General features: G+C 39.1%; 1 protein-coding gene across 4 annotated transcripts in view; it reads right to left on the reverse strand.

Annotated features, from left to right (window-relative positions):
- LOC105471398 (kelch domain containing 10) overlaps nt 1-17,551 on the reverse strand; it is a 69,467-nt gene that overhangs the window by 25,238 nt on the left and 26,678 nt on the right. For 2 of the 4 annotated variants that reach the window (XM_011723871.2, XM_024789575.2), the window contains exon 2: nt 13,317-13,403. The exons of the other annotated variants lie outside the window; for them this stretch is intronic. In XM_011723871.2, coding sequence (XP_011722173.1) covers nt 13,317-13,403 — 87 coding nt within the window. The remainder of the gene's footprint in view (nt 1-13,316; nt 13,404-17,551) is intronic. 4 annotated transcript variants of the gene reach the window in all.

A 17,551-nucleotide genomic window follows, 5' to 3' on the forward strand; every position in this document is an offset into this window, starting at 1 on the left:
TGTATTACTTTTTCCCAAAAACGTCCAGCTATTTTTCTCCATTTACTTTTGCAATTAATTTTAGAATGAGTTTGTTAAGTCTATAAAAAGTCCCATGGACAGACAGCATCTTATCCAGGTGATCAAAATTAACATCACCAGTAATGGGACAAATTAATCAACATCATGTGCAATGAGATGACCACAATATTATTTCAGTGGTAGTCCTGCCAAAGATACATAAGCTGAATGTAACTATGAGAAAACGGGGAGAAACCCAAAGGGACATTTCACAATGTACCTAGCCTGCAACTGTTCAAAAATATCAGTGTCAAAAAAAAAAAAAAAAAAGGCTGAGAAACTGTTCAACACTGAAGGAGGCTAAAGACACATGACAACAGAACGCAACACACAATCTTGGATTTTTTACTGCTATTAAAGAACATTATTGGCCCAGCACGGTGGCTCATGCCTATAGTCCCAGCACTTTGGGAGGTGAGGCGGGCAGGTTGCCTGAGGTCAGGAGTTCGAGACCAGCCTGACTAACATGGTGAAACCCTATCTCTGCTAAAAATACAAAAATTAGCCGGGAGTGGTGGTGGGCGCCTGTGATCCCAGCTACTTGGGAGGCTGAGGCATGAGAATTACTTGAAACTGAGAGGTGGAAGTTGCAGTGAGCCAGGATGGCACCACTGCACTCCAGCCTGGGTGACAGAGCGAGACTCCATCTCAAAACAAACAAACAAACAAAAAGAACAATATTAGGATAGTGGCAAAATAATAATGGCAAAATCTGAAACAAGGTCTGTAACTTATATACTAGTATTAATTTTACCCATTATTTATAGGGTTAATAATCAGTGTTGATGCCTAATTTTGATACAGGTTCTGCAGTTATGGAAGAGAATGTCTGTTTTTCAGGTGCAAACACTTTGGTACACAGACATAAAGAGATATGGCAAAATAGTGAAACCCTATCTCTACTGACCCCGCCAAAAAAAAATCAGCCGGGCATGGTGGTACATTCCTGTAGTCCCAGCTACATGGGTGGCTAAGGTGGGCTGGAGGATCGCTTGAGTGCAGTAAGCTATGATTGCACCCCTGCACTTCAGCCTGGGTGATAGAACAAAACTTCACCTCTAAAAAAAATTTAATTTTTAAAAAATTAAAAAAAAAAAAAAAAAAAGAGACATCTGCTGGGCTCGGTGGCTCACATCTGTAATTCCAGCACTGTGGGAGGCCAAGGCGGGTGGATCACTTGAGGTTAGGAGTTCGAGATCAGCCTGGTCAACATGGTGAAACCCTGACCCTACTAAAAAAATACAGGGTGTGGTGGCGCACACCTGCAGTCTCAACTACTCGGGAGGCTGAGGCAGAACAATCACTTGGACCTGGGAGGCGGAGGCTGCAGTGAGTTGAGATCGCGCCGTTGCACTTCAGCCTGGGCGACAGGGCGAGACCCTGTCTCAAAACAAAAAAAAAAAAAAAAAAGAGAGAAAGAGAGAGAGGAAGACATCATGTCTGCAATTTCCAAATGGTTGAAACAGAAAAATATGCATGCACAGTGTGTATAAACGGGGGAAGGGAGAGAGGTGAGGGAGCAGGATAAAGTAAAAGACAAAATAACATTTGGGGCATCTGGGTAGATACAGGATAAATTTTTTTTTCTTTTTTTTGAGATGGGGTCTCGCTCTGTCGCCCAGGCTGGAGCGCAGTGGTGCAATTTCAGCTCACTGCAACCTCCACCTCTGGAGCTCAAGCAATCCTTCCACCTCAGCATCCTGATGAGTAGCTGGGACCACAGGTGCGCACCACCACGCCCAGCTATTTTTTTTTTTTTTTTGTATTTTTGGTAGAGATGGCGTTTCGCCTCGTTGCCCAGGCTGGTCTTGAGGCTGGTAATTCCTGAGCTTAAACAATCCACTCGCCTCGGCCTTCAAAAGTGCTGGGATTACAAGCGTGAGCCGCCGTGCCCGGCCAGGATACGGGAGAATTTCCACCATTTTTGCAATTTTTCTGTTAAACCGGAAGTTCTACGGGAATTAAAATTCAATTTTTAAAAAGTCCCTTGAGGATTTTATCTGGGATAACCCATTAAGGAACATAATCCCTAGCCATTTATTCTTGTCTTTTTTGATGTCCGTGAATAAAGTTTCTTTTTTTTTTTTTTTTTGAGATGAGTCTCGCTCTGTCGCCCAGGCTGGTGTACAGTGGTGCGGTCTCCGCTCACTGCAACTTCCGCCTCCGGGTTCAGGCGATTCTCCCACCTCAGCCTCTGGCGTAGCTGGGACTGCAGGCGCACGCGAATTCAACCAGCTATTTTTTTTTTTTTTTTTTCGGGGAGGGGGTTGTTGTTCTGTTTTGGAGACGGAGTCTTGCTCTGTCCCCCGGCTGGGGTGCAGTGGCGTGATCTCACCTCACTGCAACCTCCGCCTCTCGGGTTCCAGCCATTCTCCAGTCTCAGCCTCCAGAGTAGCTGGGACTACAGGCAGGGACCACTGCGTCTGGTTTTTTTTTTTTTTTTTTTTTTTGAGACGGAGCCTCACTCTTGTCGCCCAGGCTGGAGTGTAGTGGCGCTATCTTGGCTCACTGCAACCTCCGCCTCCTGGGTTCGAGCAATTTTCCTGCCTCAGCCTCCTGAGTAGCTGGGATTACAGGCGTGCGCCACGACGCCCAGCTAATTTTTGTATTTTTAGTAGAGTCTGGGTTTCGTCATGCTGTCCAGGCTGGTCTTGAACTCTTGACCCAAGGTGATCCGCCCACCTCAGCCTCCCAAAGCGCTGGGATTACAGGCATGAACTATGGCACCTGGTCGCCCAAGCTAGTTTTTGTATTTCATCAATAGTTTCATTGTTTTCTTGTTTTTTTATTTCTAAGTACTTTATACATTTCCATACAATTGTAACTAGATACTTCTGTTATTTTCTAATTGGTTGCTGTTAATATATAAGAAGGTGGTTTTTACAAGTTTTTGTCCAGTCAATTTTCTGAACTCTAGTATTAGTTATCATGAATTATCTTGAATTTTATAGGTAGATAATCAGATCTGTTATTAATGCCAACTTTAGCTCTTCCTTTCCAATATGTGTGCTTTTTTTTTTTTTTTTTTTTTTTCTTTTTTCCTGGTCTTCTACTGTATTGACTGAAAACTCCAGAACAAGGTTGAATAGTGGAGATGACAGTTGACATATTTGTCTTGTTTTTTTTACTTTAATGAGGATACTGGTAAGGTTTTGCCATTATATATTATGTTTGCTATTGGTTTCTTATCAATAAATGATACATCATATATGATATTTACTACTGGTTTTCTATAGTATTCTGTCATAAATCTTTTATCCCTGGATGCATAAGAATGTTTTCCCTTACCAGGAATGGATGTCGGGTTTGTTTATTTATTTTTGAGACAGGGTCTTGCTCTGTTGCTCAGGCTGGAATGTAGCAGTGCAATCACTGCTCACTGTAGCCTTGACCTCCCAGGTTCAAGTAATCCTCTCATCTCAGCCTCCCAAGTAGCTGGGACCACAGGTGTGTGCCGCCATACCCGGCTAATTTCTCAGTTTTTTTTTTTAGAGACAGAGTGTTGCCCAGGCTGGTCTCCAACTCTTGGGCTCAAGAGATCCTCCTGCCTCAGCCTCCCAAAGGCCTGGGATTACAGGCATGAGCCACTGTGCACCCAACACAAAGTTTGTATTCAAATGTAACATACAGAAAAGCATATATGTCATAAGGGTACTGGTTGCATTTTAACAAAATGAGCACATTAAATATCAAATTTTATTAAATGCTTTATTTAATACAGCAAAGTCACACTTTTTCTTTAAGCCTATTAAAGTAGTAAACTAAATACATTCCACAGATAAGGTCCATTTGATCTTGATTTCTTATTTAGATTTGTCCCTGCAATCTTATGTATTTTTTATTTACCACTCTTTCTTGCTTTATTTTCCCACTTTTCTGATTTTATTGAAATAAGCTTTCTTTTTTCCCCTACAAAGATCTGTATCTTATTACCCCTAATACTTTCTGGAAAACAAACTTTTATTTTTTTAACACTCTTCAGAAAGAACCACATCTGGAAAGACTGGCCTGTTGATGGTGGTTGAGTGAAGATGTGAGGCAGGATCTTTGCTTTTTAAATTTAACTCCTTTTATTGTTAAATATGGCATGCATTAGAATTTACATAAATATAAATGTACAAATTATTATTATTAATTTATTTATTTTTTTGAGACGGAGTTTCACTGTTGTTGCCCAGGCTGGAGTGCAATGGTGTGATCTTGGCTTACCGCTTCCATCTCCCGGGTTCAAGCGATTTTCCTGCCTCAACCTCCCGAGTAGCTGGGATTACAGGCTTACGCCACCAGGCCCAGCTAATTTTGTATTTTTAGTAGAGGCAGGGTTTCACCATGTTGGTCAGGCTAGTATCAAACTTCCAACCTCAGGTGATCCAGCCTCCCAAAGTTCTGGGATTACAGGCGTGAGCCACGGCACCCAGCCTTAAATGTACAAATTATTAAAAACAGAACAGGTAACCACCATCCAGCTCAAGTAACCACCATCCAGCTCAAGGAACAGAATACTGTATAAAGAGCTTAACAAATTATTAAAATAGGTCAAATAACCATCATCCAGGTCAAGAAACAGAATACTGTCAGCACCCAGAAATCCTCTGCCTGCCCATCTTGATCACACCCTCCAACCTCCCTTCACTTCTAGAGTATCCTGCTTCCTGATTTTTAGGGCAATCGTAAAAATCTGTTGTCTTTTTATAGCTTTATTATACCTAGGTATGCATCTCTAAACAATACTGTTTATTTTGGCCTGGTTTTAAAGTGTATTTGAATAGAACAGTATGTAGAATAATATAGTTTATTTTCTTTCCAGGCTTTTTTATTCACAATTAAGTTTTTGAGATTCATCCCTGTTCTAGGGGAGCAGAGGTGGTCTGTTCATTTCCCTTGCCAAATATTATTTATTTGTATGAATATATATCACAATGTATTTATCCAGTATAAGTTGTGTGAAGAGGCATTTTGGGTTGTTTCAAATTTGTCGTTCTTAATGTTGCTATGAACATTTTTGCACACGCTGCAAGTTCACAGGGGCTCGCATTTCTGTTGGTTATAAATCTAAACATGGAATTTCTGAATCTTAATGTGTGTAAATCTTCACCTTCATTTGGTAAAGCCACAATGTTTTTCAAAATGGCTGTACCAATTTACATATCCAAGGGCAGCATGTGAGAATTCCTGTTGCTCCACATCCTTGCCAATATTTGGTATCGCCATTGTCAGTCTTTTTAATTTAGCAATTCCTGTGAGTTTGTAGAGCTCTCGTGGTTTTAATATTCATTTCTCTCATTACAATGAGGGTGAGCACCTTTTCATGTTTATTGGCCATTTGAATTTTTCTTTTGGGAAATGCCTGCTGATATGGTTTGGATCTGTGTCCCCACCCAAATCTCATGTTCAATTGTAATCCCCAGTGTTGGAGATGGGGCATGGTGGGAGGTGACTGGATCATGGGGGCGAAGTTCTCGTGAATGGTTTAGCACCATACCTCCTTGGTACTGTATAGTGACTGAGTTCTCACAAGACCTGGTTGTTTAAAAGTGTGTAGCACCTCCCCCCACCGCCTCTTGGTCCTGCTCCTGCTATGTAAGACACCTGCTCCCACTTTGCCTCTTGCCATGAGTAAAAGCTTTCTGAGGCCTCTCCAGAAGCAGATGCTACCATGCTTCCTATACAGCCTGCAGAACCGTGAGTCAATTAAACCTCTTCTTTATAAAATACCCAGTCTCAGGTATTTATTTATACCAGTGCAAGAACAGATTAAGAACACCTGCTCAAGCCTCTAACACATTCTCATTGAACTGTCTTTTTTGAACTTGATTTGCAGAAATGTTATATATGCTTACAATAAGGATCTTCACTTTTCACCCTATGTATTTCTATATTATTTGAATTTTTCTTTTAGTAGATAATATTACACCTGTAAATTTTAAAACAAAAAATTCTAGGACCTTTAGCACTACTCTCAATTTGTTTAATTTTAGTTACAGAATGTTATACAGTTAACCCTTGAACAATATGAATTTGAACTGCACAAGTCTATTTATATGCAAATTTTCCTCTGCCTCTGCCACCCCTGAGACAGCAAGCCCAAGTCCTCCTTTTCCTCTTCCTCCTCAGCTTTCTCAATGTAAAAACAATAAGGATGAAGACCTTTATGATGATCCACTTCCACTTAATGAATGGTAAGTGTATTTCATTTTTCTTATAATGTTTTTTTTTTTGAGATGCAGTCTTGCTCTGTTGCCCAGGCTGGAGTGCAGTGGTGTGATCTTGGTTCACTGCAACCTCTGCCTCCTGGGTTTAAGCAATTCTCCTGCCTCAGCCTCTTGAGTAGTTGGGATTACAGATGCCCACCACCATGCCCGGCTAATTTTTGTATTTTTAGTAGAGACGGGGGTTTCACCATGTTGGCCAGGCTGGTCTCGAACTCCTGACCTCGTGATCCGCCTGCCTCAGCCTCCCAAAGTGCTGGAATTACAGGCGTGAGCTACCACTCCCAGGCTGGATTTTTCATTTTACCAGAGTATATCTTCAAATAATTTGGGGTATGTCACAAAATGGGGGTATGTCACAAACTTTCAGAGATCTTATTTTGACTCCCCCCCTTAAACATTAGTGAGGCTGGGTACAGAATTCTCTCTTGAGAATAATTTCCCCTCAGAACACTGAAGGCATTTATCTTCTAGCAAACCATGCTGCAGGTGAGAAATCCATGCCAGTCTGATTTTCAGTTTTGAGTCTACGTGACTTGTTTTCTACCTCTGAAATAGTAAGTACTTTAGTAACGTATAGGGAGGTACTTTTTGTTGGTTTGTTTTTGCATTTTTTCCTGTTTGGTCCTTGGCATGCCCTTTATACGTGAAAACTCAGATTTTTTTTTTTTTTGAGTCTTGCTCTGTCACCCAGGCTGGAGTGCAGTGACATGATCGTGGCTCACTGCAACCTCTGCCTCCCGGGTTCAAGCAATTCTCTGCCACAGCCTCCTGAGTAGCTGGGATTACAGGCACCTGCCACACCTGGCTAATTTTTTTCTATTTTTAATAGAGACGGGGGTTTTACCATCTTGGCCAGGCTGGTCTTGAACTCCAGACCTCGTGATCCACCCGCCTCGGCCTCCCAAAGTGCTAGGATTACAGGTCTGAGCCACTGGCCCGGCCAAAACTCAGATTTTTAAATTTTCTCCATTCCATTGTCTGAGCTTTCCTTCTGTAACTCCTGTGAAATGGGTACTTGATCACTCAGATCTATCCTCAAAGGATGAATTTTCCTCATGTACTTTCTATCTGTAGGTCTTCTTTATAGTCTGCAAATTTCCTCTATTTTATTTTTATGAAAAGTAACTGGTCTTAAGTGTCTTGTTTAACCCTCCAACTGAATTTTAATGTCAGCAATCAATTCAATATAAAACTAATTCATTAATCATTACTTTTTATCCATGGAAACATTTTTTGTTTTGTTTTGTTTTGTCTTGAGACAAGAGTCTCGCTCTGTTGCCCAGGCTGGAGTGCAATGGCACAATCTCATCTCACTGCAACCACTGCCTCCCAGGTTCAAGTGATTCTCATGCCTCAGCCTTCCGAATAGCTGGGATTACAGGTGTGTGCCACCAAGACCAGCTAACTTTCGTATTTTTAGTAGAGACGGGGCTTCACCATGTTGGTTGGCTAGGCTGGTCTTGAACTCCTAGCCTCAAGTGATTCACCTACCTTGGCTTCCCAAAGTGCTGGGATTACAGGTGTGAGCCACCACGCCCAGCCAGGAAGCTGGTTTTTTAAATTTATGAATCTAATTCACTCTTGGCTCTGTAACGATACATCCTGTGATTAGAACTTCCTCAAGTTCCACTCTACTTCTTCATTATCTCTGTTTCTACCATAGGCAGCTGTTTTATTTGTTTATTTTAGTCTCTTCTAAGTCTAGTTTCCCTCAAATGTAGGTAAGCCTTTATCACCTACTCATATTATAAATGAAGGACTACATTGTTTAGTTATTATAAGAAACATGTGTTTCCTCAACAGTTGTATTAATCTGCCTCCAAAACCCAAATGGAGGGATGGAAGGTCTGAGTGTGGGTCTCTGCAGGTAAGTGGCACACTGACAAACAGGTTTCCCTTTACAAGTGGAGAAAAGAAAGCAGTTTGACCTTATTACTGCCAAAATTGGCAGGCTGTATTTTGACTGTATTGTCCTTTAATGCATATGGATCCTTGACAGAGCTGTTTTTCTTGTTCTCCTCTCATTCCACTCTTCTCATCCATCTACTACAGAAGTCCATTCGCTAAGGCTCTGCTTTGTGCACTCTTCCTCCAGTATCTTTTTTTTTTTTTTTTGAGACGGAGTCTTGCTCTGTTGCCCAGGCTGGAGTGCAGTGGCGCGATCTTGGCTCACTGCAAGCTCCGCCTCCCGGGTTCACACCATTCTCCTGCCTCAGCTTCCCGAGTAGCTGGGACCACAGGCACCCGCCACCATGCCCAGCTAATTTTTTGTATTTTTAGTAGAGATGGGGTTTCACCATGTTAGCTAGGATGGTCTCGATCTCCTGACCTCATGATCCGCCCATCTCAGCCTCCCAAAGTGCTGGGATTACAGGCGTGAGCCACCACGCCTGCCCACCTTCCTCCAGTCTTAATCCAGTGCCTGCCCAATCCTCCCCAAGGCAAATCTACTTTCCTTGAACTGTTCTCATGGCCTTATCCTGGAACTAATGCCACTGCTAGGGCGCTTTATATGAAGGGAGAGAAGGAGTAGGGGAAGTAACTGTTTTGAAGGCAACTTTTTCATTACCTGCCCTGATATTCCACTTTCCCCCTAAACTGCTCCATGTTCCTATACTTGCTGCCTCTATGCTTAGAGTTTAAGAAAAGAGCCCTATTAAGACACTCTCTGACCTCTACCATGCAACAGGAGCATCTATTCTGGGTTGCACTTTATTCTGTGATGGTTCCTCCATCGATATAATTCCAATTGTTTTCCAGTACCCTAAAATTTCTAAAAACTTCTGGCATTATAACAATAACAATAATGATAGCGAACATTAATTCAACATTTGCTATATGTAAATAAACTCTCCTAAGTGCTCTGTACATACTGTCTCTCTTGATCTTCATAGTAACTCTAGGAGGCAGATACTATTATCATCATTCTAATTTTACATATGAGGCAACTGAGGCAAAAAAAGAATAAGCAACTTGCCCAAGGTCATGCTAAAGGGCAAAGCCTGGATTCAGACACAAGTAATCTAGTTTCAAAGTCTCCCTTTTCTTTTTCTTTTTTTTTTTAATTACAATGATTTATTCTCTGTCTTATGTTTGTTTTGTCATTTCCAATGACATCTGAGAAGTAGGCGAAGGTAAATGGGTATGTTAAGTCTGCCATTTTATAATAAAAACCATTGTTTTCATTACACCATTACTGTTTTCACTACACCACAATTTTAATTGGTAGAAATATGTTTTAGAGAAGATGTAGGACCTAGTGAAGGAATCTAGTGACAGAAAATGGGCCCTATGACATAAACTGTCTACAATCTGAACCAAGAGAGGTGATACAAAGAATTCCAAAATATGAGGCTTGAAAGTGGCTATTTCAAAAGTATAATTAAAAACAAACAAACAAAACCAGGCAACCTATTGAAGCATTAAACAATAGCATTTTCATGTTCTCAACAATTCATTAGTTCACTGTCACCAATACCAGAGAGAAGTTGAGAACAAAATAAAATGTTAGTCCCATCCTATTTTCTGACAGTGGCCTTTACAATACTTTAATTCAACTCAAATACATATGATATAACTGCTACATGCACTATCCTACAAACTGGAGTAAAGATATGAAAGGCACTGTCCAATTGTCCCTGCCCTTACAGAGCTTACAGTCTAATGGGAGGCACAGCCAAGTAAACAACTACAAGTCAGTGCAATAAGTGCTATGATATAGGTAGGTACACGGAGGCTGCCATCAGAACAAAGAGGGGAGAGGCCTGCCAAGGAAGATTCCCTGGAAATACTCTTGGACCAAGTGTTAAAGGATATGCTATTAATGCTATTATTGGTTGGTTGAAGAAACTAAACTGAATTTACTATCCTTTGCCTAAAATCTACATCTAATTTCATTTCCACTTCCTTATATGTCAAATCAATTCTCTACTTTTTTTTTTTTTTTTTTTTTTTTTAATGAGACAGGGCCTCGCTCTTTCACCCAGACTGGAATGCAGTGGCATGATTATAGCTCACTGCAGCCTCGAACTCCTAGGTGCAAGCAATCCTCCTGCCTCAGCCTCCCGAGTAGCTGGGACTACAGGCATGCCCCCAACACACCTGGCTAATTGTACGTGCGTGCGTGCATGTGTATGTAGAGAGACAGGATTTCACTCTGCTAGGATTGCAGGTGCAGGCCACCATGCCCGGCCCCTACTCTCCATTCCTGTTACAACTACCTCATTTCAGCCTCCATCATTTTGCATACTGATAACTAATAATCTCATAACTAGCCTTTAATTAAATTTCTTCACTAGCTAAAAAACCAAATCTGATCCTGAAAACCCCACTTGGGTGGTGCCCACTTGGTCTGGGCCCTCTCCAGCCTCTTTTGTCCACCCCTTTCCCACTGTGCTGAACTTTCTAGATCTCTAAAAGCACCATGTCCTGTTTTGCTTAAATGCCTTTACTCAAGCTGCCTGATCCCCACGGTTTGAGAGGATCCAACCCTCCTTTGCTGATACCTACTCAGCCTTTAAGCACATTCCTTCTGATGTCATCCTCATGGCCACTCCTCTGTCACCCTCCTCCAGCCAAGTTGAGTCAGGTACCTCTCCTGTGTGCTCCCATAGCATGCTACCTCATCAGAACACTTACCACAAATAATTATACTCAAATTGTTCTGTAATTGTCTGTTTACCTGATTCTCTATTACTCAGATCATCAGGCTAGCACAGTACATAGGAAGCAATCAAGAAATACTGAAAGAATGACAGAATGAACGAACAAACAAACGAAGAGAGTTAAGCCTGTGAAAGTTGATGAGACAACTAAAGGAGATAATGGAGAGGACAGAACACTGGAGCAATACCCACCTTGAGGGGGCAGGAAGAAAGAAGCTAGTGAAGGAAACAGAATGAACAATCAAAGAGGCAGGAAGAAAACATCTAGAACTATACAGTACAGCAACCCAAAAAAATAGAAAAATTTAAGAAGGGCAAGTAGTCAACAGCCTCAAACACTACTTAGAGGTTAAAGAAGGTGAGAACTAAAAGAAGGCCACTAGTGATCCTGATGTTGCTGATGCTGAGTTAACTCCCACCTCAATTCCAGTACTGTCAGGGGCCACCTTTCTCAACCACTGATTGAGGCTATTGAGGGCTTACAAATAACCAATGCTATAAAACTTACCTGTGCAATCTTTTTTTCCACAATCAAAAAATTGAAAAACAAACACCATACAAAAGAAAATAAAATCCCTACCATACAGAAACAACCTGTTATGTCACTATTTTTTATGTTTACATGTTCTATATCATTATGTTGAATTATATATCCTAAACAATTCCTTAATTATGCTTATATTTAGTATGCATAATTATAATTATTAATATAATTAAATGAAGTTTAATTTATGCTTTATTCAGCACAAGTTAGATTTCTCATTGGAAACTGGGAAATTGGCATTCTAATTTATAAATAGAAAAAAGAAAAAATGCTATAGAATTAGACATGCCTGCTTGGCCGTGTGTACAATGGCTTTCCTGTCATATAATACTAAAATCACCTAATATTTTTCTTTTTGAGAAAAGTCTCACTTTATCGCTCAGGCTGGAATGCAGTGGCGCAATCATGGCTCACTGCAACCTCTGCCTCCTGGGCTCAAGTGATCCTCCCACCTCAGCCTCCCAAATAGCTGGGACTGTAAGTGTGCACTACCATGCCCGGCTAATTTTTGTATTTTTTATAGAGACAGGGTTTCACCGTGTTGTCCAGGCTGGTCTTGAACTCCTGGACTCAAGCAATCTGCTCACCTTGGCCTCCCAAAGAGCTGGGATTACAGGTATGAGCCACCCAGCCTGGCCCTTAATTTTTTCTAACAAAATTTACTCATGCTAAAAGGTGGTACACCATCTTCAGGATCTTATCTTGACCCATTTTACGGCTGATTTTATGCATGATCTGGAGCTCGGGTGCCAAAAATAGGTTAGGAACTAGATATAGAAACATCTATAGCAGTTGCAGGATTTTTTCCTAGGTTTTTAAAAAAAAAAAAAAAAAAAAACAAAAACTCCACTTAAAATTAGATACACTGGGTTGTAAATAATTTAATATAGTCTAAATTACAACATTAAGTAGGCTTGTGTGACAATTTGTTGTATCTAGAAAAATAGTGTGAATCAGTTTTCAACCCTCTTTTGAGATTTTCTTTTTTCAGTATGGAGTATGTTTTAGTAGAAAAATAAAAAGTAGAAGGAATGCAACATTTCTAAAAGTAAAAACTGCTAGGTCAAAGGGTATGAACATTTCTAAGGTTTTTAATACATATTACCAAATTGGTTTCAGAAAAGCTGTATAAAATTTACACTTCCTTCAATATATGAGCTTTATCTTCCCATACCCTTGCCAACATTGGGTATTCTTATTTTTGGTCTTTGCTCATCTAATAGGTAAAAATATCTTATTGTTTTAATTGTTGTGTTTATAATAATAGTAAAAATATTTGTTCGTAATTATTGGCACTTCTTTTTAACAAACTGATAATTCTATATCCTTTTGCCTATTTTTCTAGTGGGCATTTGTTTTTAACCTATTGGTTTATAAGAACTCTTTATATATTCATATTACCCCTTTGTTACAAATAATTCTCTTTTTTATCTTTTAATATATGACATTTGACATAAGAGGTTTTTTAGTTTATACCATCACATAATCTTTTACTTCTTCCTTAGAATCATATTTAGAAAATTCTTTCCCACATCCATATTTTATAGATTATTCACTCAAAATTCTTTCTAATATGGCTACTGTGGAATACCATTTTTATCAGAGAGATGATTTATCTCTACCATCTAATAATACAGTAAGTGATTCTAACTCCCTGAAACTTACAAGCCCAATTGTGGCCAACAACAGGTTTAAAATTAAGTTCTAGATTTTTCTTATTCCAATTGTTTCATTAGCTAGATGATTTTTAAAAACCAGAGTTTTGAGTTTAGAAAATTCATTCAAAGTTCCCTTTAACCCATATGAAGCACAGATCTCTTGCTAGTTATCACCCACCTCTCAAAAACCTGTTAGGGATCCTTATGATGGGACAGGACTGAATGAAGCGCCTCCTAACTGGGTCCCATCGTATTTTCTTCTTACCTGTTACCACAATTATCAGCAATAAGTCAGACACATACAACACATGGCAAATAATACATAGTCACTGTAGTTATAAAGACAGAAAAACAGGAAACAAAACAATACTTGAATACAGAAAGAAAGTGATGTAAAGTAGCATTTAACCCTGTTTTGGAAGTCAAAATTAAATTAACATATAAGCAGTGATGAAGGTTTTCAACTCTTACCCCCAAAAGAATACAATTTTGTGCACTGTTTTTCAGAATTCTGGTTCAATAGTATGTGCACTCAATAATCACCAATGCCATCTTGTGGCAAAAATTCACCAGGAGCTTTATGAACAGATTAGAAATGATGACATTTTTAAGTCAGTTAATTTCAAAATGGAGCTCTGAAACTAACTGGACATAACAGAGGCTCCTGTTCCCTTCAAGGTTATATTAATTATATGGTTAAGAAGATAAAGCAGTGGGCACCATTCTTTAAATATGAAATAAGCTGACCCTACTATAATTAAATTTTAAAACAGCAACTAAATTAAACAAACATTTAATATCTTAGCACTTCCACAGGGGAAAGGAGGAAAGGGGCTCATCTGTCTTCCCAGGAAGCAAATTACCTCCATGTTAACCTCAATTAAAATATGTTTTCTTATAAAATAGAAGAAAAACCTAATAAATTAATAGAACTGTTAAATGGGATAATTTTCTCTTTTCCCAAAGTTTTGATAGCTCTCAAAGATAGCTGTTATTGACAATAAAAACAATTAACACTTGTATAATGTTTAGGGTTTACAAAAAGCTTTCACATATATTACCTCATATAATTCTCACAACAATCCTGTATTGATTCAACAATCATTTTATTTAGCATCTGCTATGCCTGGAGCCCTATGCTAGGACCTGAGATTGCAAAACAAGGACATGACTCCTGCTCTTCGGAGCCCATGGTCTCATGAGGAAGGCAGATGTGTAAACAAATAATTACATGATAGTGAAGGAACTGCTGTAATAGGAGCTACCAAAACACTTTGAAGAAGATAGTATCATCCTAATGTTTCAAGCAAGGAAGCTAAAGGAAAATTAAATGACTTAATGCCAGAGCCAGGATTCAAGCGAGGCCTTCTGACTCTAAAAACTTGCCTCTTTCCACTACACCATATTTATCCTATCTTAAATTCTCTAGAAAAAGAACAGTTTTTATTTTTGGCAACTGGAAATATATATTCAGATGTCCATCAGCAGGGTCTAGTTTGCTTACTACAGAACTTGTACATAGATATATACCAATTCTGTATAATGAAATGGCATCACTTGCACATTTGTACTTAATTTTGTAGAGAATACAGACTCATGGACAAGGGGAAGAATTATTTATTTTGCAAAAGGATTTATCTTTTAATATTCTAAGTCTTTTAAATCAGTGATTCCCTAATGTTGGTCTACTGACAACTGCTAGGCTAAGGTGAAGATTCACCAGTCCAACACAAAATGAGAAAAATATGGACAAGGCAGTAAGTTTTTCAAAAAGCTAAAATGTTCCGTTTAAAGGCCTGCCCTTTTTTCAGAGATTAGAACCTTTTTGTTGTTAAATATTCTTTACTTTATGAAATGATGCTGATAAGAAAATGGTAGTGGTTTTCTTTTTAATATTCTCTCATGGAAAAACTGAAAATTTGCAAGCCCATCTCTACTCTAAATATACATATATGGATAAATATAAGTACATATATATTTTAGTGTACAGGTTTATGACATTCAACAGTCTAGAGAACCATTGTTTTAAATCAATACAGTATGTGTTGAGATGACTCCAGGGTCCAAAACTGTAAACCACACTGTCAAAGGATACATTAAATATATAAGAAACCTCCCTTGCCCTTAAGTTTACATTCTAATTAGGGAGACAAGACAGACACATAAAACAATTAGCAATACAGGACATAATATAACAAGTGATTAGCTTAAAATTTGACATTTTTATGTATCAAAAGCGTTAAAATGTACATACCCTTTGACCCAGCTATTCCACTTCTAGGAATCTATTCCTAAAGAAACAATCATAGATGCATGGAAAGATGTATGGACAAAGATATTAACTATGGTATTATTTATAATGGTAAAAAATTAGAAACACTTTCAATGTCCAGTGACAGGGGATGGTTAAGTATGCTAAATAAACATACTTAAATATGCTCATATTCTATACACCACTAAAGAGTATATACAAAACTATTTATTAACATGACGAAACATTCACAATATATTGCAAATGAAAAATACAATGTACAAAGTAGTATTAAGTATGACACCATTTTAGCAAAGAAAAAAGTATTTTTATATATTCAGAAAAAATACAGGAAAGATTACATCAAATTAATTTATTTGACTGTAGTTATCTTTGGATGGTTCTAATACATTATTTTTGTTTTTTCCCCTTTATGATGGTCTTTATTTTCCAAGCTCTCTGAGTAGGCATTACTTTTAGACTGGAAGAAAAACAATACTGTATTATTTAAATTTTTTTAAAAAGTGATTATAAAAAAATACTGGAAAGAAACATACCAAAGTCTTAACACTGGTTATGATTGGGCTTGAGGTTATTACCCCTTTTATGTTATCCATAAATTCTAGGATATGTGATTTTACAATGGAAAAATACAAAAAACTACTTTGGAGTAACACTGAGGGAATAACATTAAAAATTACCAAACCAGGCCTGGCGTGGTGGCTCACGCCTGTAATCCCAGAGCTTTAAGAGGCCAAGGCAGGCAGATCACTTGAGGCCAGGAGTTTGAGATCAGCCTGGCCAACATGTCAAAATCCCATCTCTACTAAAAATATATGAAAATTAGTCAGGCATGGTGGCAGGTGCCTGGTAAATCCAGCTACTCAGGAGGCTGAGACAGGAGAATCGCCGGAACCTAAGAGGCGGAGGCTGTGGTGAGCCGAGATCGCGCCACTGCACTCCAGCCAGCCTGGGCGACAGAGCGAGACTCTGTCTCAAAAACAAAACAAAACAAAAACACAAAAATAATTGACAAACCAAAACTGTAATAAAAAACCCTTTTTATGTTTTCTCAGGGCTTCTGTCAAACATCTTTGGCATGTCTCTCTCTCAGCAACCAGCATAAGTTTGTATGCATAGACTCCTGTTGACTCTGCTGAGGTTATTCAATCAAGGCAGGCACTGACTTCAGAACCCGTTTTATTCTTTCACCCAAAGAGCAGAAAAAAGAGAAACTAGCAACATAACAGTGTTACGCCAACACAAATGTACTTATTAAATTTTTAAATAAATATATGCCTCTCCAGTTCCATATAAATATATTATTGGTCTGAACTTTCATTCATTGAAGTTTTAATTTTTATATATGCAAAGTGCAACCTTCCTAAGTGATAGCTTAGACTCTTCAAAACAAAAACATAAGCCAGGTGTGGTGGCTCACACCTGTAATCCCAGCACTTTGGGAGGCTGAGACAGGCAGATCACCTGAGGTCAGGAGTTCAAGACCAGCCTGGCCAACATGGTAAAACCCCGTCTCTGCTAAAATACAAAAAAAATTAGCTGGGCATGGTGTCATGCGCCTGTAGTCCTGGCTACTCGGGAGGCTGAGGCAGGAGAAGTGCTTGAGCCCAGGAGGCGGAAGTTGCAGTAAACCAAGATCATGCCACTGCACTCCAGCCTGGGCGACAGAGCGAGACTCTGTCTCCACAAAAATAATAATAATAATTTCTTCAATGATTTCATCAATATTTTATTTTCTGCTAGTTTTTAATTTTTTTCTCTTTTTTACTATGTTTACTTTGCTATAAATGTAACATAGTCATTGGCTGAATTAAAATGGTAGGCTGAACACACTGTGAGCAAGCTCACCTTCCCCTAAAATCTCCCAAACAACAAAAAAAAGTCATTTAAAAAAAAACCATAATTACAAGAAAACAAGAAATGCCCTTAGTGGACTAATACTATGAGGAATCACTGGACGATGAAAAGTGGGTATAATCAGACTAAAGAAAACACCACAGTCCTACACACCAAGAGCAGAGGACCAGGTCAAGCAGAGGGACCAACTCTCAGAGTCAACTAAGACACTAAGAGCAGAGGACCAGGGCAAGTGGAGGAACCAACTCTCAGAGTCAACTCAACCCCAAGGTAAAAGACAGCAG

The sequence above is a fragment of the Macaca nemestrina genome, chromosome 4, assembly GCF_043159975.1.
Source record: "Macaca nemestrina isolate mMacNem1 chromosome 4, mMacNem.hap1, whole genome shotgun sequence".
Taxonomy (NCBI): domain Eukaryota; kingdom Metazoa; phylum Chordata; class Mammalia; order Primates; family Cercopithecidae; genus Macaca; species Macaca nemestrina.